Below are 25145 nucleotides of genomic sequence, written 5' to 3'. Positions count from 1 at the left end.
TGAAGACTGATATTTATATGAATTTTGTGTTAGTCTCCGCCATATGCACCAAATGTCATGTTTTTGCTCAGTTTGAGTCTCTGAATAAATTTGAGCTGTTTTTTCCCTCCATATTCTCATCTATCTGTATGAGCCATAAAAAGCCTGATGTATCAAATATGATATTCGACAAAAAACACATTTTTTGTGTGTGATTTTGTTCAAAGGTTCAATAAAAGGACTTTGATCTGACTATTTTGTTCATATGTCAGTCTTTACAGGGTTAATACTTGGTTTCACAAGCACTACTAATAATTCTATTCTGAACATAATGAATTTGATGCACAGCGTTTCGCCATTTTCGGCTCTGCTGAAACACAAATCTATCGCGATCGGTCCCTGGGGCCGGTGATTTACTTCCAGCATGACATGACAGATTGTAACAGAGTCACAGCTGGGCAATTAGTCAACCTTAATATAAAACTGCATGTGACCTGTTGGGTGTCGTCTTTATCTGCGAATCAGCGTTTAATATCTCTGTCTTTGACGTGAACACGAGCCGTACTACATGTTTGGCTTTTAAATGATCAGCCATTATTCTTGAATCACTCTATTAATACTGTCCTGAAATGTTTACTCACCCTGTAAAAAGACAGTTCTTATTCACCACGTCTTTGTCACCGAGCCCAGCCTTGCCTTTTCATTTCCATTATGATTCACGACAGGTATGAATTTTAATGAGCTCCATTTCATATTTGGAAACTTACCTCGCCTAATGTTTCTTCATTCTCCACTGAGTTTGATGATTGCCATTTTTTGAGAAAAGAAAAGTGAGGATGCTGTGATCGCTGATTGTGAGATAATCAAGAAGGTGCGTTTTATTAATTAGTTAGTTATTGATGCAGAACTGGTCATATGAAATATTGAGTTCCATGCTGAAATTGGCTTTGACCTTTACTGATAATACTTACTGCGCTGAAGCATTGGGTGCACAGAATTATGTTTTTCCATACTGTGTGTGGGCTGTGAGGATTTACATAAAAACATAAAGGGTTAGAATACAAAGCAAAGCCTTTGTTCCCAGCAGTGTCAAAATACTGAGATGTTACACTTAAGCTGAAGAGGATTCTGTCAATTTTGCTTCACTGTGTGGCCAAACACATACTATACTATAACTGTTCAAAAGTTTAGGTTCAAAAGTAAGATTTTCTTTTCTTTTAAAGAGATGTATACTTTTATTTTACATACACTGAAAAAAATATTTGGAGTAGGATTTACTTGAAAAAAGCTTGCTAAGTTTTTTCACTCAGAAAATGCTAGTAAATTTACAAAGTTTGCCAAGTAAAAACCTAAACATATTTATCAGTAGCTTTAATTAGAAATCTTTAAGTTAAATTTACTTGGAATATGGAATTAAGTAAACTTTACTTAACCTAGTTAAGCGAAAGTAACAAAGAAAATAAGTAATTTTAACTTGGCTAGTAAAAGGTTGATTAATATCGATTTAGTTGAAATTTCCTTTGCATTACATTTCACTCAAACAATAATATTGAATTATACCAGACAATTATAGTATGTGTTTTACTTAGATTATCTAAGTAATTTATACTACATTATGTCAGATGTTAAGCCTCATGTGAATGCAAAGACCTCAGTACTTGCTAGACAATACACAATGACGGTAACATTTGATGGATCATTTTTGTGTTTGAATGTGTCATTTTGAGCAGAAAATTTACTCGAAATGTCACAAAATGGCAAGTTACTAATCCTGACAACAAAAGCAATGATAAAACAGTGTAAATACAGCTGGAAAACAGTGAAAAATCAACCTCATTAATTATTCAAGGTCCAGTGCATGATGGGAACCCCAGTATCAGAAAAGTTGAGTAATTTTTACTTAATTGTATTGAGTTGATATTTACGCTTTCATTTCTACTCGCTTGAATTAAGTACTGATATGGAATTTACTTAGTTTTTTTAATTCTTGCCTGAACTAACTTTTTCATGTAAATTACATTGTTTTTTTTTCAGTAGTATTTACTTCACCAAAAAAATCATTTTTTACAGTGTACTTATTCGACAATTATTGCTGATTGTTCTTTTAAAAAGTTTATATATATATATATATATATATATATATATATACAGTGAGGAAAATAAGTATTTGAACACCCTGCTATTTTGCAAGTTCTCCCACTTGGAAATCATGGAGGGGTCTGAAATTGTCATCGTAGGTGCATGTCCACTGTGAGAGACATAATAATAAATAAAAAATCCAGAAATCAAAATATATGATTTTTTAACTATTTATTTGTATGATACAGCTGCAAATAAGTATTTGAACACCTGTCTATCAGCTAGAATTCTGACCCTCAAAGACCTGTTAGTCTGCCTTTAAAATGTCCACCTCCACTCCATTTATTATCCTAAATTAGATGCACCTGTTTGAGGTCGTTAGCTGCATAAAGACACCTGTCCACCCCATACAATCAGTAAGAATCCAACTACTAACATGGCCAAGACCAAAGAGCTGTCCAAAGACACTAGAGACAAAATTGTACACCTCCACAAGGCTGGAAAGGGCTACGGGGAAATTGCCAAGCAGCTTGGTGAAAAAAGGTCCACTGTTGGAGCAATCATTAGAAAATGGAAGAAGCTAAACATGACAGTCAATCTACCTCGGACTGGGGCTCCATGCAAGATCTCACCTCGTGGGGTCTCAATGATCCTAAGAAAGGTGAGAAATCAGCCCAGAACTACACGGGAGGAGCTGGTCAATGACCTGAAAAGAGCTGGGATCACCGTTTCCAAGGTTACTGTTGGTAATACACTAAGACGTCATGGTTTGAAATCATGCATGGCACGGAAGGTTCCCCTGCTTAAACCAGCACATGTCAAGGCCCGTCTTAAGTTTGCCAATGACCATTTGGATGATCCAGAGGAGTCATGGGAGAAAGTCATGTGGTCAGATGAGACCAAAATAGAACTTTTTGGTCATAATTCCACTAAACGTGTTTGGAGGAAGAAGAATGATGAGTACCATCCCAAGAACATCATCCCTACTGTGAAGCATGGGGGTGGTAGCATCATGCTTTGGGGGTGTTTTTCTGCACATGGGACAGGGCGACTGCACTGTATTAAGGAGAGGATGACCGGGGCCATGTATTGCGAGATTTTGGGGAACAACCTCCTTCCCTCAGTTAGAGCATTGAAGATGGGTCGAGGCTGGGTCTTCCAACATGACAATGACCCGAAGCACACAGCCAGGATAACCAAGGAGTGGCTCTGTAAGAAGCATATCAAGGTTCTGGCGTGGCCTAGCCAGTCTCCAGACCTAAACCCAATAGAGAATCTTTGGAGGGAGCTCAAACTCCGTGTTTCTCAGCGACAGCCCAGAAACCTGACTGATCTAGAGAAGATCTGTGTGGAGGAGTGGGCCAAAATCCCTCCTGCAGTGTGTGCAAACCTGGTGAAAAACTACAGGAAACGTTTGACCTCTGTAATTGCAAACAAAGGCTACTGTACCAAATATTAACATTGATTTTCTCAGGTGTTCAAATACTTATTTGCAGCTGTATCATACAAACAAATAGTTAAAAAATCATACATTGTGATTTCTGGATTTTTTTTTTTTTAGATTATGTCTCTCACAGTGGACATGCACCTACGATGACAATTTCAGACCCCTCCATGATTTCTAAGTGGGAGAACTTGCAAAATAGCAGGGTGTTCAAATACTTATTTTCCTCACTATATATATATATATATATATATATATATATATATATATATATATATATAAGTTTAAGTTTATTATTATGAAAAATAAATTATTACATTTTAATATGATTAAATTGTACATGAAAAATACATTTTCCAAAACACGTTTTACTCTAAAAATATGAGAAAATCAAAGCCATATATTTAAACAGCCTGAGTTCCAGATTCGAGGTTGATATCTCAAAAAATTCGATTTTGACCGCGAGCAATGAAGTACTTTGGAAATACTTCCGATGAAGTAAACAATTCTAAAAAAACAAAACGTAAAATTTTTCAGTCAAAACTGACCGAAGAGCACCAGAGGGCTAAGTAGCAAAAACTGTTTCTAACATTGGCCCTGTCCCAAATGGCACACTTCATATGCACTTTCGGTCTTGTGGACTTACAATGGCTGCCACGTGCGCGTGTCCGTGAAGTCCGTGGGGTGTCCCATTTGTCATTTTTAGGCCTCAGAAGGGTGCTCGCGAGCGCCCCCTTTGCGGTCGATATGTGCCCTCGATGCACACTTTTGCCACAGCAGACTTCTTCCCGACAGTCAAAGCGGCGTTACATCACGAAAGTGCGGATGCGTAGGAAGACCACGAGTGCTTAGGGTGCCATTTGGGACAGGGCCATTGAGAATGGTCTTTCTTGATTATGTTCTGTTTAGTTAGTTCCTGTAATTTCTATATTAGTTCTCATTAGTTCCTATGGTTACTGATTAGTTAATCTTTGTCCAGCTGTTCCTGTGTACTTCCCTCATTTTCCTTGTGTATAAATACTTCCTGTTTGCTTCAAGTGTGATGTTGGTCATCGTTAATGTTAGTGGGGTTTTTCCTGATCTGAGGGCGCGCGCGCTTCCTGGTGTGTGACGTGTGCGCGCGTTCTGGCTTCAGATCACTTGGACGTAGTTCTGTACAAGAGGTAAAAACGATATAAATACTGTTCGTTTTCTCACACAAACCGCTCGTTTCGTGTCTTAGGCCATCAATGTGTACTTACGATGGGGAATTGTTTAATTTGGACTTCTCTGTGCATGCTCTTTGAGGTGGTGACCATAGACCTGCATTATATGACTGACAGACAAGAACGGTTTGACCTAAAAATATCAAAATTGAAACTACTGCGGAAACAAAGACACCTACATCTTGGATGCCCTTGAGGTAAGCTAAAACATACCAAAATTTTATTTCAAAGTGAACTATCCCTTTAAGGGCCCTATCTTGCACCCAGCGCAATTGACTTCATACACCGACGCATGTATCATTCCTATTTCGCACCCGACACACAGCGGACTTTTCCCTCCACAGACGCACGTCGGTAAATTAGGGAATGAACTTGCGCTCCCGGGGCGGTTCAGTGCAAAGAGGAGGTGTGTTCCGGCGCAAACGTTCCCTGGTGCTATTTTGCAGTTTCAGAAAACAATTCCTCCACAGACCAGGAGAAACCTCGTCTAAAGTCAGTGGCGCGTTCAGATGCTATTTTAAGGGCGCATGCTTGGCCATAATGTAGCGTGTGCACAACACACACACTTTGCTTCTCTCATCTACACAGAAGCAGCAGTTCACATTTTTGCAAACCATACATAATTACAAGGAAAAATATTACCACACGAGGGAAATCATTGTTGTGTCCATGAAGATGTGAAAAAATAGGCATAAATCTAGCTTACACATTTACCCAAATTATCATACGCCTGTTTAACCGAAGCTAATTTGTGTGTGTTTCTCCATCCCCAATGTCACTTCTCTGTGTTTTACGGCCCTGACGAGAACGTCGGTCTCCTCGGCTGTGAACCGCTCCTGGCGTGCGACTGGCAAATCCGCCGTTATAATAGCAATCCGCCATGGAACAAGCGCGCCTGCTCTTAAAGGGAATGTGAGATGTCGCTCTGATTGGTTTATTTCACGTTACGCCCAAACCACACCTATGAGTAATGAAGCTACTTCAGACCAACACATTTTGAATTTGTTGAGATCCGCCCACAAAGTTACTTGCGTTTCACGTTTGATACTTGCGTTTCAGATCGTTAAAATATAGGGCCCTAAAGATTATTCTATGTATTCCCCGTCTTTATGTATTCCGTGACTAATTCAACCGTGATAATTATAATCATAAATGTTTCTTGAGCAGCAAATCCACATATTAGAATGATTTCTGAAGGATCATGTGACACTGAAGACTGGAGTAATGATGCTGAAAATTCAGCTTTGATCACAGGAATAAATTACATTTTACAATATATTCACATAGAAAACAGTTATTTTAATTAATAATAATATTCCACAGTTTTACTGTATTTTTGAGCAGAAGAGACTTTCAAAAACATTAAAAATCTTACCAACCCTTCAACTCATCAACCTTTTTGAAATTGATTGATAAAGGTTTACTCATTTAATAAGTGAAACTCTTACTGTCCTCACTGAAACATGAAACTCGAAACTGTTAAACTTGAAACACGCAGATGATTTTATAGTTGTAGTTCATCTTCAGGGTCTTTTAATGAAAGCGTTTTGCCGACTGATGAGACACACTTCACAAGGACGAATGACCATAGTTGAGTCTGAATAGACTGAAACAGATGCCATTGGCTAAAAGAGTTGAGGCATTTGATAGGCTTTGTAAGCGAGTTTAATGGACAAAAAAGAGTATAAAAAATGTTCTTTGGAGGTCTAATTGGAATTGCAGGGAATTAAATAAAGTCTTCTAAATAGTTTATTTATGTATTTGACGGATGATTAAATCTAAAGTGACTTGAAATGTGGATTTATATCAGTACACGTGTTTCCTTGGATTTGAACCCACGACCTTGCTGTTGCTATCGCCATATTTATTTTAACATAAATGTAGAAAATAGTTATAATTAACACTGTGAGTCTGTCCAAACTTTTGACTAGCAGTACATGGATTATATCAGTTCAGTTGTCTTGTTAGTTCTCTTGTCATCATGCAAAAGTGTTTGACTCAATACAGACACCGGTTTGGAACTTTTACAGCAAAAGTTTGGAAACATTAAGATTTAAAAATGTTTTTGAAAGAAGTCTCTTACAGTAAGTTCACCAAGGCTGCTATTTGATCAAAAATACAGTAAAAAAAAGTAGTATTGTGAAATATAATTATCATTTTAAAATAGCTATTTTCTATGTTAATATATGTTAAAATGTGATTTATTCCTGTGATCAAAGCTGAATTTTCAGCATCATTACTCCAGTCTTCAGTGTCACATGAGCCTTCAGAAATTTAGTTTTGCTGATTTTGTGCTCAGTTATTATCAGTTATTATTGGTTCTCAATTATTAATAATGGTTCTTATTTTTTATCAATGTTGAAAACCATTTTTGCATACTTAATATTTTTGTGGAAACCCTGATACATTTTTGGATTCTTTGATTAATAGAAAGGTAAAAAGAAAAACATTTATTTGAAATAGAAATCTTTTTAAACAATAGAAATGCCTTTACTGTCACTTTGATCATTTTAACGCATGATTCAACATTGATAATAATCATAAATGTTAGATCATAAATAATCTTAAATCATAGTTGCATATGTGTTTTTGTTAAGTATCATATTTGATGCACCAGACTTTTTTTTGTCTCTATTTATAGTGTGAGCAAAAATATGCAATTTGGTGCAGATGCTGATTTATATGGACAAAAAGTAATCAAAATGTAAATCAGACTTGTGATTTTTCAAAAAAATGATGTATGGATAATAAAGTTCAGTCCCAGTAAGTGTTCATCTTGAAATATTGCTAACAATATAAAAGTTATTCTTCCGTGTACATTATAAAAATCAGTAAAGATTTCACATCAAAAAGACAACTTTGTACAATTACAGGCCTTTTATTTGCTAAACAAGTCTAAACTATCTTGCAGTAGTGTGTGTGCAACAGGTTTTTCAGATCATGTTGATCATTTTTAGACATTCATGTATCAAATATGATACAGTATAGGGTTAAATGTGTTGCAAATGCTGTTTTCTCCGGGTTAACTCGCTGTGCTGCTGTAGTTGATGTTGAGAAGAGTAAATAATGATAATGGATCACCCAGCGTCACTCTTCTGCTCAGATTCTGCTCGAAAGATTTCTGGCTGATACGGTAATAAGGTCTTCAACGCCGTGGTTGAGATTCCCTGCCGATGCGATGAGAATCTATTGAGTTTATTCCAGCCTGCAGCTTCACGGTGGCCATCAGGGTCATTTGATAGATCTGTGTGTCGTCCGCTGCCACTTTCTAGATCATCTGAACGTCTGTGGCGCTCGCTTCAACCTCAGCTCTGTGAATCACACGTCTTCGATATCTGAACAGTCAGGACAGCCCTTTTTAGTATTTTTGTCTTGTTTTTCAGTACAAATATCTAAACATTCCTTAATCAAGATGTAAAGCAAAATGTAGGCCTAACTCTTGTTTTCTGTAAAATGTATCAAAACTAACTTATGATTATTATGCCCTTTTACAGTGTTGATTTTGTTTTTGGGCTCTACTAGAATAGTTTTTTTTGCTTGAATGTTCAAAAAACATTATTTTCCTCATATTCTCCATTGTTGCAGCTCCTCTCTTCCCAGTCTGTCAGTAACGCTGTAACTCGCTGCTTCACTACTATAGTACGATGCATCGATGAAGAAATCAACTAGTTAGTCACGACTGTTTCCCGAAACCATATTGTCGCAAATTGGTCGTTCACTCACGTTGGTTTATGACGTCACGCACGTAGTGGACTAATAACTTCTTCTAATGAATCTGTTTGAGATCGAATTAACGCTAGATGTTTTGATATTAATTACAGACATGACATCTGAGGACTATTTCTCATTTTTCTCAGTTATTTTGCTTTATTTCCAGATTCAATCATAGGCTCGTTCATACATAGTAGAGCACGTTCACACATGCACACTCTTCAAAAACAACGCTTTAAATCTCTTCACAAACTAAAACACGTAAATGACATTTGTATGTATTCTAAATAAAAGACACAGGTTGCACTGAATGTCAGCTTGCTTATTTTGCTCAAGATAAGGATTTATTGAGTCCACATGTCATGCAAACAAGAAACTCTGCTTCTAACCACAGCTCGAGATCTGTCGCTCCAAACACACAACTTTGCGATGCTGTTTGTGAATGTTCGTTAGAACGATGGTTTCGAGAAACACTGACTCGTTGAACTATGCTGATAACGACGAAACTTGCGAACATAGTTGGCTAACGATGCTTTTGGGAAACGCACCCCTGTTTAGTTCCTGATTGCGGAGAGCTATAAAGGTCGAAGGGTAGAATTAGAAAATCAAACTGAGCTGCAGTACATAAAGAACACTCTCACACAAAATAAAAAGGTGTAAAATTTTATCTAGCAACAACTTGTCACTCCTTAAAAGGACATCTTTGTACCTTTTTACCACAAAAAGGTTCATAGTACCTTAATACCGTAATACTCTAAGGTACTAATATGCACCTTTTAGGAGTAATAAAGGTACAAAGATGTCCTTTTAAGGATACTGAACCAGTGACAAGCTGTTGTACCTCTAAAGGCAAAGTTTTTATTTGTATCATAAAATCCCTTTGTGATTGACAGATTATATCTCCAAGTCTTCAGGTTTAATCCTGTCACCTCAACCCTGTCACCTGCAAATACATATTTTCAGTCTCCTGGAAGACAACCTGCCAGTGCTAGATGAGCCAGACAGTTGATTTGTCCTGTTATTAGCACTGATCCAAAGCCTAGATAGCGGCTGCTTTCTAATGTAACCAGTGACCGACCTGGAATGTTCTACAACATGATTTTAGAATGTTGCTCATCTTAAATGGTGGTGTGGTGTGGTGTGGTGTGGTGTGGTGTGGTGTGGCGCAATGGATAAGACACTTGCCTTTGGTGTGAGAGACCCGGGTTCGAATCCACTGTGAGACACCAATGTGTCCCTGAGCAAGACACTTAACCCCTAGTTGCTCCAGAGGCGTGCGACCTCTGACATATATAGCAATTGTAAGTCGCTTTGGATAAAAGCGTCAGCTAAATGAATAAATGTAAATGTAAATGTAAAATGTAAATTTTGATCAATACTTTACAGCATTGAATGAAATATGAGATTATAATCTACATGGGATAATAATGGAATGCAATGCAGGATTTCTTTTTTTTAATTCACTGATTCTGTGAATACATGACAATTACAATTGTAAATGCAATAGACAAAAATTGCTGCACATTACTGAAGAAATCCATTGTGTTGAAGTGCTTAAGTTGAAGGTCCAGCTGGACCAATTGGTCGAGCGCTTCGAGTGTGTTTGGGAAATGTCCCGCCCCTTACCATAACCGCCAGTTTCAACACACTGCTAACTAACTCAACCAGGCCCCGCCCCTTTATTCTGCGTATGTGTTGGGCAAGAAATATTTAACCCTCTGGTGCTCTTCGGTCATTTTTGACCATAAAGTTGTTTTTTGTTTTGTTTTTGAAAAATGGCATGAATGGCATGAAACTTGGTAAAGGTTTTGAAAACACACACATAAAATTATGGACATGATTCGTAAATGTTAAATGGTCCTGAAAAAAATTGTCACATTCGTATTGTTCGCGGTCAAAACTGAGCACATTGGAAATTAATGGGAGACAAATTTCATCTAGTGATAACTTTTGGTACTGCGGCCAAACTAAATCTTAAGGCCCGTTCACACCAACAACGATAACTATAAAGATAACTTTAGCGTCCACACCAGTTACGATATTGTCCTTTATTTTCATCTGCCACTTTAAATGCTTGAGCTCTTTAAAGCAGGGTGGATTCTGATTGGCTGTCAGTATTTTTATCATTCATCAGCTGGATAAAATCATTCTGAACGTTATTCCATCGATATTGTTTCTCTGTGCTGTTATCTTTATAGCTGTGGTGTGAACTCTGTTATTCTCTAATATTGAGAATGATTTTTAAAACTATATCTTTATTGTTTTCTTTCTAGTTATCATCCTTGGTGTGAACGGGCCTTTACTAAAAAGCCAGCAGGCATATCACCCTGTAGCCAAGACTGGTTGCCCCCTGAAGCTAAGCTGGGTTGAGTCTGGTTAGTACCTGAATGGGAGACCTCCTGGGAAAACCAGGTTGCTGCTGGAAGAGGTGTTAGTGAGGGGTTAGTGCCAGAAAGGGGCGCTCACCCTGTGGTCTTTGTGGGTCTTAATGCCCCAGTATAGTGATGGGGACACTATACTGTTAAAGAGCACCGTCCTTCGGATGAGACGTTAAACCGAGGTCCTGACTCTCTGTGGTCATTAAAAATCCCAGGATGTCTTTTGAAAGAGTAGGGGTGTAACCCCCGACATTCTGGCCAAATTTTCCCAGTGGCCTCTGTAAGCCTGTATATCAGTCCAATGGCGGTCTCCAATAATACGGGGAAGGTTTCTGCGCGTTACTGTCTTTTTTTTACGCAACACAACAAGATTAAATGAAATACATTTTATCATGTATTACCTCGTTATTTCATCTGAGTCCATAAATGAAAAAGGTTTTAATGATATCTGAGCATCATTAAAAGTGAGTGAATGTTTGATTATTCTTTTTAACTTTACTTCTATTTTACCTGTTCAGATTAGGAAACTATGTCGCTCAGAGGTCCTCACGTCTTCTGTTTAACGCGGGTCTCACGATCACAATCTCGCCAGCTTTGGTCACTAAACAGAGGTAATTGCTGTATTCCTGAGATGATGCATTCACGCTTACACAATCAAAGATACTTTTATATAGCCCCCATTATTTTGCATACACTTGAATTTAAAGTAATGTTTACTTCAGTAGAGGTATGGCCACTACTACAGATTCAAAGTCAACCAACTTTACTTCTCTTATAATAGCTTTGGATTGGCCATGCCGTGGTTTTCCACATACACTTATCTAAAGTAACATTACATTAAAACAGAGATAAGACACACCTCAGATTTAACTTGCGGGAACATACAAATCTGTTTAATATACTTGGGAAAACAATTTCAGAGTCAGTCGGAGTAAAATCAAATGTAACATTTTATTATGTCAGGTAAATGTATCATGCCAATTTCATAATATTCAGTTCAAAGATAATAAATACAAAACATCTAATGCTCTGGAATAAAGAGAAAAGATGCGAACCTGACATCAGAAAATACATGATGCTGAGAGTCTCGGCCACTCACAGGCTAATTTGAGCTACAAATCTCCCTAAATACTCAGACCAAGGCAGAAACCTCTTTTCAAATGTAAACATGAGTTCACAGTGGGAATTTGCATTAATCACCGTCCCAGACTTACTGGGGACAGAGGTTGATTTACATGGGGGCAGACCCACAGCTGTTAACAAGATATCTCTAAACTCTCCACACCTTATTACCTTTTTGGTTTACTTCTGTGGGAATGAGACCTTTGTACCAGTCGCACTGAGACATTTCAAATGATACCAAACATGTATAATACTGTATGATAATTGTTCATATTAAACCATATAGATGTTTGGGTGAATTCAGGTAGGGATGGGTGAAGGGAAAGATGTGTAAATTGGGAGGTGATCAACTCAGGTGTGATCGTGTCTTGAATGGGGATGGTAATATAGCAAGAGAGTTCAAATGTTAATTTTCTTTGTTTTCTCGGAGAGTAGCCATCTCTTCCAGTTCTTCCAGTTTCTCCAGTCTTACACCGCTGTGTAATCATGGCCTTCTAATCATCCCCATATACTGATTGGCTTCATCACTCTGTCTCTCCTCCACCAGTAAGCTGGTGTGTGGTGGGCGTTCTGGCGCAGTATGGCTGCCGTCGCATCATCCAGGTGGAGCTTCACACTGGTGGAGGTTGAGGAGATTCCCCTTCTATGTAAAGCGCTTTGAGTGCTGAGAAAAGCACTATATAAATGTAATGAATTATTAAAAGCAAATTTTTGAGATATCAACCTCAGATTTGGAACACAACTTTTGATTTATTTTTTTCCCCACAATTTTAGAGTAGAACATATTTTGGAAAATGTATATATCATATAAAAAAATTTATAAAGAGTATTTTTGTGCATTTTTCATAATAATTAATTTAAACTTCTATAACTTTTTTTTAGTTTTTTTTTCTTATTACTTTTTCACTTCAGCAATATTCTGCCAAGTGTCATCTTTAAAAAGAGACTAAACTCAAGTCTGTGCTCCGAAGCATTCAAGAATTATGACAGTTTAAGTTGGAAATTTCATTTTCAGGTCTATGCTCAAAAATGATTATTATTTTTTTCTAAAGTAATTTTGCTTCTCAAGTAAACGTATCTTGATTTAAAAAGCTTAGATATTTGTGCTGCAAAATGACAAAAATACTTTTTAATGAAAACAATTTTTTGCAGTGCATGTAATGTAATGGTTATGCGGCTCATTCAACTCGGATATTTCCCTTTCAAATGCTTTTATGATTGCAAGAGGTACAGGCTTGAAATCTTCTGCCCAAAAGCGTCTATATCGACTACTACGCCCACCCTGTTGTCTGGGGAAAAGACAATATCCGTGTGTCTGCGTTCCAGCCCTGGAGCGGTGTAACATCGGCTGTGATCTGATCTCCAGACAGCAGTTGACCTTCATTCTTCTTCTAATTATTATCTTGATTGAAGCTGTCCAGTGGCGCTCTCGTCCGCCTTTGTAGTGAATTCAAATTAGAGGCAATATTTCACAATTACAACGGCAAACACTTAAAAGTAATCATCGTTTGAAGCAGATAATTGACCTTAAAGGCATTCAAAATCACAGATCTAACAAATGTAGTTTTGTCACTTGATAAGGTCATTTTCAGACAGGAGTAGATGAGGTGGGCGGCATGACTAAAATCTTATATCATGCTATGAGTAATTCTGGACTGTGCTGATGGTATGCATCACAATACAAGAGTTATTCTTGTTTGAAATGTTATGAAAATGTATTTATATAAGTAACCATGTGGAAATTGTTCTCTTGATAATCTTCAAAAGTCTTTTGTTTTACATCCAACAAGTTCATAAAATAAAAAGAAAGAAAAGTAATTAAAAAAAGTTCAAATGTCTGCTAAATGTAAAGGTAATATTAATTGTATTTTGGTACTACTTAGCTAGTTTTTTGTGTGTGTGTGTGTGTGTGCTATTTTCATGATTTGTCTTGTACACTAAAACCTACATTAAAAAATATAGGGTTTGTAAGATTTATCAATGTTTTTTAAAGAAGTATCTTCTGCTCACCAATGCTGCATTTATTTGATCAAAAATACAGTAAAAATGTGAAATATTATTACCATTGAAAATTACTGTTTTTTTTTATGTGAATATACTTTATATTGTAATTTATTCCTGTGATCAAAGCTGAATTTTCAGCATCATTACTCCAGTCTTCAGTGTCACATGATTCTTCAGAAATCATTCTAATATGATGATTTGTTTTTCAACATTATTATCAATGTTGAAAACAGTTTTGCTGCTTAGTATTTTTATGGAAATTTGTGATACATTTGTTTGTTTTTAGATTTTTTCAATGAACAGATGGTTCAAATCGAAATAGTTTGTAACAGTGTCAAAGTCTTTAGTCACTTTTGATCAATTTAATACGTCCTTAAAGGGATAGTTCGGGCAAAAATGATATTAAACTCATGATTTACTCACCCTCAAGCCGTTCGTCCTACGTCATACGCCAGAATCCATCTCCATGAACGCGCGTCGACCGTTGCCGAAAGCCAGTTATTTTCGTTTATAAAGTTTTAAATATGTATATTTGTACGACAAAACCGCACGGATTACCCTCAGAAGGCCTTCGTTTATCCCCCTGGAGCCGGATGGATTACTTTTGTGAAGGATGCATGCACATTTTTGGGACTTGAAGGAGTGGACCCCATAACTTGACATTATAACTACTGAAAGATCTAAGACATTTTCTAAAATAACTGAAAATGTGTTCGTCTGAAAAATTATTGACATATGCATCTCGAACAGCTTGAGGGTGAGTAAATCATGGGTTTAATATCATTTTTGGCCGAACTATCCCTTTAAGACTTAAGGTAAGCCTGGTTTTAGCATCTTTTTGGCGTCAAAAAACATGCCGTAACTGGTGAACATTTATCATTACCAAAACTTTTGAAACCGAGTGAAACAATAATATGAAACAAAGAATAACTTTCTTGAGACCCCCCCAACCTTTTAAATATTTAACCTAATTTGTGTGGTTTTAAACGCCTCCGTAATTCACACCCTGCCAATAACACGTCTCACATTTAAGTTTTGTAAAACTGATTTGTTGAGATACATTCAAAATAGTGTTGCTAGAATGTGTGATTATGTCTCTTTTATTAAGTTTTTATGCAATTTTATAAAAGCTTTTTATCACAGCAGCACATGGCACCTTTTTTTATGGCTTATTCCTTTCTTCTTAAATGGTGCAGTGAATGTAAAAAACATCTTCGACGGTTGGACACAGTTTGTTGAGTTTTTCTGAGTTTTGAAAACTCTGCTTTTAAAAGTTTGACAGAAATCACACCCTTTAAAGTTCCTCCTTGTCTTGTTTGGGAAGCGTCCAACTATTTTCTCCATGTTTCTTTGTCGCTCACACACGGCACTTATATATATATATATATATATATATATATATATTTATATATATACACACCCTGTATCTCAGAATGTCATTAATACCATTGCATGCTATATACTGTTATACAGCCAGTCCCAGTAGCTTTCTGTGGGAATTATTCTAGAAGTTACAAAAGCAAGTCTGTACTTGATCACTGATTTCAAACAACTGTGCATTTCTCCTGGGTTATTCCTGATTCCAGATGGCCTTCGGTGTAGAAAACATGAAAACCAACAACACAGGCAAAATATTAAAATGCATCTTCAGTGTAGTCTTCATATTGATGTCAAATTTATTCATATTATATCGTGCTAGGGAGTATTTCACTGTCACAGTCTCATTTGTTTTGGCACTTTTTCTTGAAACAAAATGAATTGTGAAAAGTAGTGGTTGACTGATACATCGCCAAGGCCGATATACGGCATGTTTTTATTATCGCATCGGCACTTTAAGTTTTTCTCTTTGGCCAATATATGTCGAAAATCTGACTTTTATTCGAACAGTGCATAGGACTTTTATTTTGACAGTGATGAGAACGCCAGTGCCTAAGCATGTGTGTGTGTGTGTGTGTGTGTGTGTATATATCCAATTAAAGAATCTTTCACAAATAAAGAAATTGTTAAAAAATACATATAGAGTCCGTTTTTATGCAGACTATTCAAAGGATCTCACAGCTGGATTCGCCAAAGTTTGCAATGTTTATGAAATTACACAGACACACACACATATATATATATATATATATATATATGTGTGTGTGTCTGTGTAATTTCATAAACATTGCAAACTTTGGCGAATCCAGCTGTGAGATCCTTTGAATAGTCTGCATAAAAACGGACTCTATATGTATTTTTTAACAATTTCTTTATTTGTGAAAGATTCTTTAATTGGATTACATAATCAAGAAGCTGCCATCTTCCAATGCCAATGCTTATTTTACATTATCTTTTATAAAGATTTTTTTTCATGTTAATGTATCAAATTATTTCTAATTTAGTACAAATTATGTCAAATAAATATTAATTTCATTTCAGCTGTTGTTTTGCATGTCTTTTTACTATCTTTAAATTAAATAGTGTATATGCATCAGCTTTATATATAAATTGGCCATCTGCTTTCAACAGTGATTTCAGCATCGACCATCCAAAAAAAAAAAAACATCTATATCGGTCATGTTTGCATTTGCTGAAGGAAGTGTGAGAGCTGTTTGCCCATGTAAGGTGTTACTGTTGGGGATTTTTTTGATGAATTTTGGTTGGAGAGACTGTATTTTCCCAGTGGCCCTCGAGAGCCATCATGCAGAGGTGACTCTCAGCCAGATCCTTCGGCCAAATCTGGATTTCAGTCTCCTACCAAACCATCAAGCCGTGACTACCACAGTTGTGGCCTTGATTTCTCCAGAGACATTGAGGCATTCCCATGTACCTGTGTATAAATAGCAAAGAACTCACCTTTACTGAAGCTTGAGCGCGTGCAGTGGCAGGGAGGACTCAGTCTCCTACTCCAAACTTTGATTAATTATCCTCTCCCTGTAGAGCTAACGGGAGACTCACTTGACCTACATCCCGGTGTCTCCAGGGAAGGGAGAATCGGTGTAGGTGCCAGAGAGAGAACTAGGCCAGTACAGAGAGACGGTCGGTGGGTCTGTCAGAACCAGAGTCGTTGTCACAGGACCAGCAAACACATGCAGAGTATTGAGGATTTCAATGGGCTTCATTTTCTCTAATATCTGAAATATCACACAGTCATTTTTTGTGTATTTTGAGTGTACAAAATACAAGTCACTCCCAAGCCTGTAATGGTTCACATACTAAAAACATCAGTAATGTTTTAACTTCTTTTAGCTATAAGCAAGAATACTGTTCTTTACTTTTACCAAAGTAGACAATGTGTTATAATCCAATTTTTTTTGCAAAACTGCTGTTGATAAGGCCTATTCACACTAATAACCATAACTATGATGTTCTGTCATGAAACTGTAGATGGCGCAGGATGATGGGTCCTTAAAGGGTTAGTTCACCCAAAAATGAAAATTCTGTCAGTAATTACTCTCCCTCATGTTGTTCAACCCCGTAAGACTTTCGTTCATCTTCAGAACACAAATTAAGATATTTTTGATGAAATCTGAGAGCTGTCTCACTGTCTCACATAGGCTGCTAGGTAATCGAGATATGCCATCCCAGAAAGTTAGTAAAGACATCGTTAAACTTTAACTTTTTTTAACTTTAAAAAACTCTTTAACTCAATCTGCTTGCAATAATATCAATCTCTATAGGACACAGCTGATTGGTTCCTGCTGTATCAGTAGCCAATGAGCTTGCTGCTCAACCTTCAAATACTTGGTCACAATTCAAATTCTTAGCACACGCTTCAAGAGCTCGTGTGTGTTAGCATCTTCGATTACCTCACACAGACACGCACTGAAAATTTCAAAAAACGTTTAGCCTTTTATGTTCAAACCGGAGTCAGACAATGATGGAGAGACTCAAGAAGAAGTGACAACATGTAGAAGCAACAGGACATTTCTGAATGGTTAGTTGATGAATTTATGTATGTCTAGTTATCTTCTAGTCATTGATTAGCATATTCTGTCTTGATAATCTATAAATCGTGTTCCGGGGGCGGGGTTTATGTAAATTTTAGGGTTAGTGATGTCACTAACCCGGGAGGAATGTCGTGTAGTCTCTACCAGCCGTTTGTTGTAGTCCTTAAAAAGCGATTTCTTTAAAAGCAAATATCTCCCTTTGCTCTGAACTTTGAGCGTCGTAACTTTGCAGATGCTACAACTATGCTCAAACAGCAGCATTACACACTAACTAAAGTTAGAAAAGTCAAATCATAATCAACCACCCAAAGCAGGGTGGATTCTGATTGGCTGTCAGAACGATTTATCGTTATAGTTATTGCTAGATAAAATTAAGTTTTGAAAAATTGGTTACTTTATTTTGATGAGCTTAAGTAATGGTAAAAGATATGACTTTATAATTTCTTTACAGGAAGCAACACGTTTTCTTTTACTCTCATGAATCTGCTGTTATCTGCTCTGTAATGTATGTGTTTGCCTTCAGGGCTGATGGGAGAAAAACTGGTGAGAGAGAGACAGACTGGTGTCAGAACGAGTGAAGACACGTACCTTCATCTCAGTGGTTTTTCTAGCACCCCACTTCGGTTTTTCTCAGAAACCATCAGGAGGCGATTCATTGTGGCCTTGAGGAAGAAAGTGATCCTCATGGCAGATTTCTCTGGCGATGTGAAAGTCACAGAAACCGTGATGAATAAAGATTGTAATTGATTCCATTGCGAAAAGTATTTTTCCGCCACGGGAAGCTCCTCCAGGGACTGTTTTGTGGGTTAAGTGAATTAACGCTGCTCTCTACACTCATTTAGTCCCTGTGCCGGTTCTCTGAGAGAAAACTCAAAAGTAATTGAAAGATCCACAGGCGACTTTTCTGTTGCATTATCTTTCAGTGGAAGACAGTGCCAACTTCTCAAAGTGGAATCAAATACTACGAGAAAAATAAAAGCCCAACATTTCTTTTTTACATTAATCTCAGTCTCAGTGCCGTACGGAAACAGTTCACCTGAAAAAGTTTCTTGCACACGCTTGGACTTGGATCATTGTGCATAATTCAAATACAGTATTTTTAATGTTGCTTAATGGCGACGTACTATGGCAAGCCGTTTTAACTTTTATTTATTTCCAGGATATGAATTCTTGATATCAACAATTCAATTTTCACTAGTTCAAATGATAGTTATTGATATCCGGAATTAGATTTATACTAGTAACAATGGCAATTTTTGATATGAGAAATTACATTTCCACTAGTAACAATACTCATTCTAGATATCAATAATTGAATTTCAACTAGTAATTCTTGATATCTGTAATTGTATTTTCACTGGTGAAATGTCACCATAGGCTGCCATTCAAAAACAAGTTGATATCAAGAATTGATTTCTTACTAGTTGAATTTCCACATATCAGAAATACAATTCTTACTAGTAAAAACCTTTATTTTTGATATCAATAATTCCATTTTCACTAGTGACAATGTTCATTTCTGATACCATGAATGTGATTGTTACTAGTAAGAAAGCCATTTTAGATATCTGAAATTATATTGATATCAGAAATACATTTTCAGATATCAAAAATGTACATTTTTACTAGTAGCAATTCAATTGTTGATATCTAGAATAGACATTTTTACTGGTAACCACATAATTCTTGATATCAGGAATTCACATTTTTACTAGTAACAATGTAATTATTGATATCAAAAATGATATTTCTACTAGTAAGAAATACAAAGCTGATATGTGCATTCGGAATTTCAACTAATTCTTGATATCAACAATTGATTTTGAATGGCAGCCTATGATGACATTTCACTAGTGAAAATACAATTACAGATATCAAGAATTATAGTTTTTACTAATTGAAATTCAATTCTTGATATCTAGAATGAGCATTGTTACTAGTGGAAATGTAATTTCTGATATCAAAAATTGCCATTGTTACTAGTATAAATCTAATTCCTGATATCAATAACTATAATTTGAACTAGTGAACATTGAATTGTTGATATCAAGAATTCACATCCTAGAAATTAATAAAAGTTAAAACGGATTGCCATAGATGTACACACGGCAGCTAAATCCGGTTGTCAATTTTAGTGCTGAATCCCATAAATGATGCACTTAAATGATGGGAGTGACTAACGTGCATTTTTTTTTGTGCTTTTTTCCAACAGACAAAAACCGGACTTGCCCTTTTGTACGACAAACACACAAGTAACACCTACGACGTTCGCTTAAAGTTGACGAAAGAGCTGTTAATCGTACAGAAGCAGGATGTGGTGTGTGTACACGGCGGCGACTCGCACTTAAATGTAAGTACTGAGTCTTTGCCTTCGACTCGATCCTGATTCAAACACACTCGGGTCATTTCATCATTGTTTAAAGTGGCACGTTTCTCTTCATTGGGCGTCACAGTCAGCAGCAGAAGAGTGTTCTGTTGCATTAGACAAGTTTTCATTACATTTGACATCGCTGTCAAGAAGCACACGCCACTTCTTTGTTTGCTTTGCAAAGCATGAGATGCATCATCATCATTCATAAATGTCATCATGTGGCATAAGGCTACGGCCGCTATTTCAGAAATTATGCTGTCAATACACAATGGAAGTCATTAAATGTGCACAATGCATGCTGGAGAATCCAATACAGTCATAATCAAGAGAGTTTTAGAGCATATTTATAATCCTAGTTATATATTTGGATTTATAACTAACCTGCTTCGTCATTTAGAGTCACTTTGACCCAGAAACACATTTTGAGTTTTAGGCCCTAAAGTAAAAAGGAAAGTCTCAGCTTTCTAATGGAATAAATAATGATCTTTCTGAGGTTGTTTTAAGTTTTGGCCATCATAAATCTTCGTTATTGAGAAATTGTTTGCAATCCTTTGCATGTTATTAGAATTAGATGAGTGTTATGAAGTGGTTTCCATCTGAATTGACTGTCCTATCCCCCACAGAGACTAGTGAAGGTCACTACAGTAAAGATAAGCGTTCATTGATTGAATGTCTCGATAAAAGTTTGACATTTGAAAACATTTGAAAAAATTTAAACATCAATAGTCAAACATTAAACATCACTAGTAAAATGTATTTATCTTTTGCCTGATATTACCTGTATTTAAAAGTTGAGATTTTGTTTTTAATGTCAGGCGATAAAACACATCAACAGTAAATTTCTTTTATTTTTTAAATTTATTCATGAAAGTTGAGACTTTTTGAAAAAACAGTAAACAAATCAACAGTAACATTTATTTTTAATGCTATTTAAATATTAAACACATCAACAATCTTATTTATTTAACCTGTATAAACTTTAGGCTTCAAGTCAAGTGTTGCCATATGACCACTTCTTTAATTATTTGTTATCTAGTTGATGCCATGAATATTTTACCAAGTGAATTCATTAATTATTTCCTCATATTACCTGTATTTGAAAGTTGTGGTTTTTAAAATCTTAAAATCTTAATGCAATTTAAACATTAAACACATCAACAATCTTATTTATTTAACCTGTATAAACTTGCCATATGACCACTTCGTTAATTATTTGTTATCTAGTTGATGCCATGAATATTTTACCAACTAAATTCCCCTTTTTTAAAGCACAGAACTGTTGTACTTCGAAGACAAGTGACTGGAGGTCTCGGTCTGAGTATCAAAGTAGGTCTTTTGCTTCTTTAATATTGTTCATTGACTTTAAAGAGCTTAGCTAAACATGCTCAGGTAGTTCACTCATATCTCCGCAGGCCAGATAATCATGGCACAATATTAGTCTTAGAGATCAAAGAGGAACCTGAGCTCAACTCTCATTAGATTTACTCACAGTAATCTTTAATGAGGCAATAGATTTGTACTTTTGAACAGTGTTGGTAATAGACTGATGTGAGATGCAGAGGTGAATTACCTTGACGGCCCTTCATGCATTTCAGGGGGGAGCAGAACATAAAGTGCCTGTGGTCATCTCGAAGATTTTCAAAGATCAAGTAGGTAAGATGACAAGAGTTCCTCCCATCCGCTGTAAGGCATCTGTAGTCGGAGCGCTAGCAATAACTCGCAATATTTGTGCTCTGTGAAAATGACTGTTTGAGGGGGGGTGGAAACTATTTCAGTTTTTCTACATCAAAATTTCATGTTTAATTCAATGTGTTACTTGTCATTTCTTTATAATTGTTTCTAAGTGAAAATAATTTCTGCACTGCAAACAAATAAATTCTTACTCAATATTTTTGTCTTGGCTTCCAATAGAAATATGCATTCTTAAATCAAGATACATTTACTTAGGAAGCAATTTGCAAAGATATCAAATCTTGTTTTCTTATAAAAATGTATTTGAGTTTAAGTGTAAAACAAGAACAAATATCTGCCAAAGGGACAGAAAAATATGTTATTATTTTCAGCCTTTGTCTAAAATGATCTGTTTTTAAGGAACTTGTCAGTAAGGCTCCTTCAAGGCTTGTCAGTAAACGGCCACTGTTATGATTGGCTATCGTTATTTTATAGGAAACAGAATCAACACACACTCAAACTTATAGTTTGTGCTGCAGATCCAATACAGTTTGCTGCTTCATCTTTCAACAAAAGTTTCTTTTGCACTCACTGTGCCTCAGTCAAATGCTCTGAACAAACATATAATCCTCCTTTAAAATAAACCATCCACTTGTTTCCGACACTGGGATCCTCCTGAAGTCTGCAGAGAGACACAAACCAACTGTTTAAACTGGACGATCACAGCGAACGTTCTTTCACTCTTCCATTTGTCCTGTTGTCGACAGACTCAAGCAGTGTGTAGTCCTTCAGAAACTCTTTCAAAAAACAAGACTTAAGGCCCTATCTTGCACCCAGCGCAATTGACTTTGTACACCGACATGTTTCATTCCTATTTTGCACCCGACACACAGCAGACTTTTCCCTCCACAGACGCACGTCGGTAAATTAGGGAATGAACTTGCGCTCCCGGGGGCGGTTCAGCGAAAAGAGGAGGCGTGTTCCGGCGCAAACGTTCCCTGGTGCTATTTTGCAGTTTCAGAAAACAATTCCGCCACAGATGCTATTTTAAGGGCGCATGCTTGGCCTCTCATCTACACAGACGCAGCAGTTGCCATTTTTGCAAACCATACATAATTACAAGGAAAAAATATTCCTTACGAGGGAAATCATTGTGGTGTCCATGAAGATGTGAAAAAATAGGCAGAAATCTAGCTTACACATTTACCCAAATTATTATACGCCTGTTTAACCGAAGCTAATTTGGGTGTGTTTCTCCATCCCCAATATCACTTCTCTGTGTTTTACGGCCCTGACGAGAACGTCGGTCTCCTCGGCTGTGAACCGCTCCAGGCGTGCGTCTGGCAAATCCGCCGTTATAATAGCAATCCGCCATGGAACAAGCGCGCCTGCTCTTAAAGGGAATGTGAGATGACGCTCTGATTGGTTTATTTCACGTTACGCCCAAACCACACCTATGAGTAATGAAGCTACTTCAGACCAACACATTTTAGATTTGCGTCGGGTGCAAGAGTAATTTATCCCGCCGGTATAATAGCAACAGCGCCCGAGACCCGCCCACAAAGTTATTTGCGTTTCGCGTTTGATACTTGCGTTTCAGATCGTTAAAATAGGGCCCTTAATATCTTTAGCTCATTGTATAGCTCATTTTGCTTCTCAAGTAAATGTATCTTGATTTAAGAATGTACTGGAAAACAAGACCAACATACAAGATAATTTTTGCATTATTTGCAGTGTACGCCAAATTAGTCCCAGTGTGTAAAATCTTGTAGTGTACTCTCTTCTCTTGTTGTTTTTCATTTAAAATAAATGCACTGCACAGCCTAAATGTAGTCCGTTTGATATGCGTATAATTAGCACTTGCTCACATCACAGTTTTTTCATCGCAAGTGTCTGACAGCAGCTGCTAACGTGTGATTAGAATCTGATCCTACGGTTTTTGAGAACAATATAGCTTTGTTTCGTGCCATACAGTTCAAATGTAATTTTAATCACGGCTAATTACTGTACAAGTCTTTATGCATGTGCGTTTGCAGTTTTATTGGTTTTTATTAGCTTCCCGCTGAGATGCTTAGTGTAGAAATAGATCCACCCTTAGAGCTGCTCGATATCAGAAAGCTTGTGCAGTTTCATCTTATTTGTTAGAACGCATTGAACTAAAACCCAGATTTGTGTGAAATTCGTCCCAAAGCGTTTCACGTCTTTGCTAATGCCAATGCTAGATTGAAATGCTCGTCAAACTCAAATCCTGATTGCCATGTCATCGCATAAGCATTAAATGAGTAATTATATCCCAATCTTTCCATTAACCTCTGACTGGACGGCCCGGGGCCTCAGCCGATCAGACTGGGATGCTGTTTATCGGAGACGCCGTGTTGCAGGTTAGTGTTTTGGGCTTTTGCACGCTCTCGTTCTTTACGCTGCTCTCGGGGTCAAGGGTGCGTGTTAGACCGGCGTTCTCTCTGCATTTTAATGATGCTTCCCTCTGATTCATTTTCTCTAGCTTGACTGGAGGTTTAACCTTTATCTCTCTGTATGAATCAGAGGAACAGCAACAGAGACACAGAGAGAGAGAGAGAGAGAGCAAGAAATAGAATATTAGTTCCTGTGGTGCAACTATAACAAATGGTTTTATTTCATTTTGAATGTTACAAGAATCTCTGATGCTCTTTATCTTCACTCACCGGCCACTTTTTTAGGCTCACCCAGGGCCTAAAATAACTTTTTGCCACACCTGCCAATATCCGGTGACTTTAGAAAACTTACCGACCATAAATATATATTTTTTACCGGGCAAGAAACCAAATGACACCAATTTTTTTTAGATATAATATAATATCTTTTCCAGTTTCGATACCAAAACTAAAACTACTAGCCTAAGTAATATAAATGTAAAACAATAGACAAGTAAATAGTAATAAATTAAGAACAAATATTTAAATTACAAGCAAAACAACATATAAATACAAGATAACAAAGTTACAAATGAAATGCTTTTCAGGTTTTTCAGGTACAGAAATGTACAGATACAGGTACAGATAAAGTAATGAAATGTGAAATAACACTAGATAGCCATCCCTGTATAAATTAAACATCCTTATTAATTAATCCTTATTAAAGTTACAAAAGTTATTCATTCAAGAGCAGTGAGGGATTTGTTCTTTGTCTTTTGTTGTTTGATTAACATTAAGCACCCAGACAGCTGCAGGAATATTAGGCTGCTGTCCCTTTAAGAGCGAATGCACCGATCTA

General features: G+C 36.7%; 1 protein-coding gene across 2 annotated transcripts in view; it reads left to right on the top strand.

Moving 5' to 3' along the window:
- sntg2 (syntrophin, gamma 2) overlaps window positions 1-25145 on the top strand; it is a 78626-nt gene that overhangs the window by 5265 nt on the left and 48216 nt on the right. For both annotated transcript variants that reach the window (XR_014625758.1, XM_084393581.1), the window contains exons 2-5: window positions 20064-20201; window positions 21492-21548; window positions 21818-21875; window positions 24231-24274. Coding sequence is in view for 1 of the 2 variants with exons in the window: in XM_084393581.1 (XP_084249707.1) it covers window positions 20064-20201; window positions 21492-21548; window positions 21818-21875; window positions 24231-24274 (297 nt within the window). In the remaining variant the exon portion in view is untranslated. The remainder of the gene's footprint in view (window positions 1-20063; window positions 20202-21491; window positions 21549-21817; window positions 21876-24230; window positions 24275-25145) is intronic.

The sequence above is a fragment of the Rutilus rutilus genome (assembly GCF_951802725.1).
Source record: "Rutilus rutilus genome assembly, chromosome: 21".
Classification (NCBI taxonomy): domain Eukaryota; kingdom Metazoa; phylum Chordata; class Actinopteri; order Cypriniformes; family Leuciscidae; genus Rutilus; species Rutilus rutilus.
This window is presented reverse-complemented; position numbering and strand designations above follow the sequence as displayed.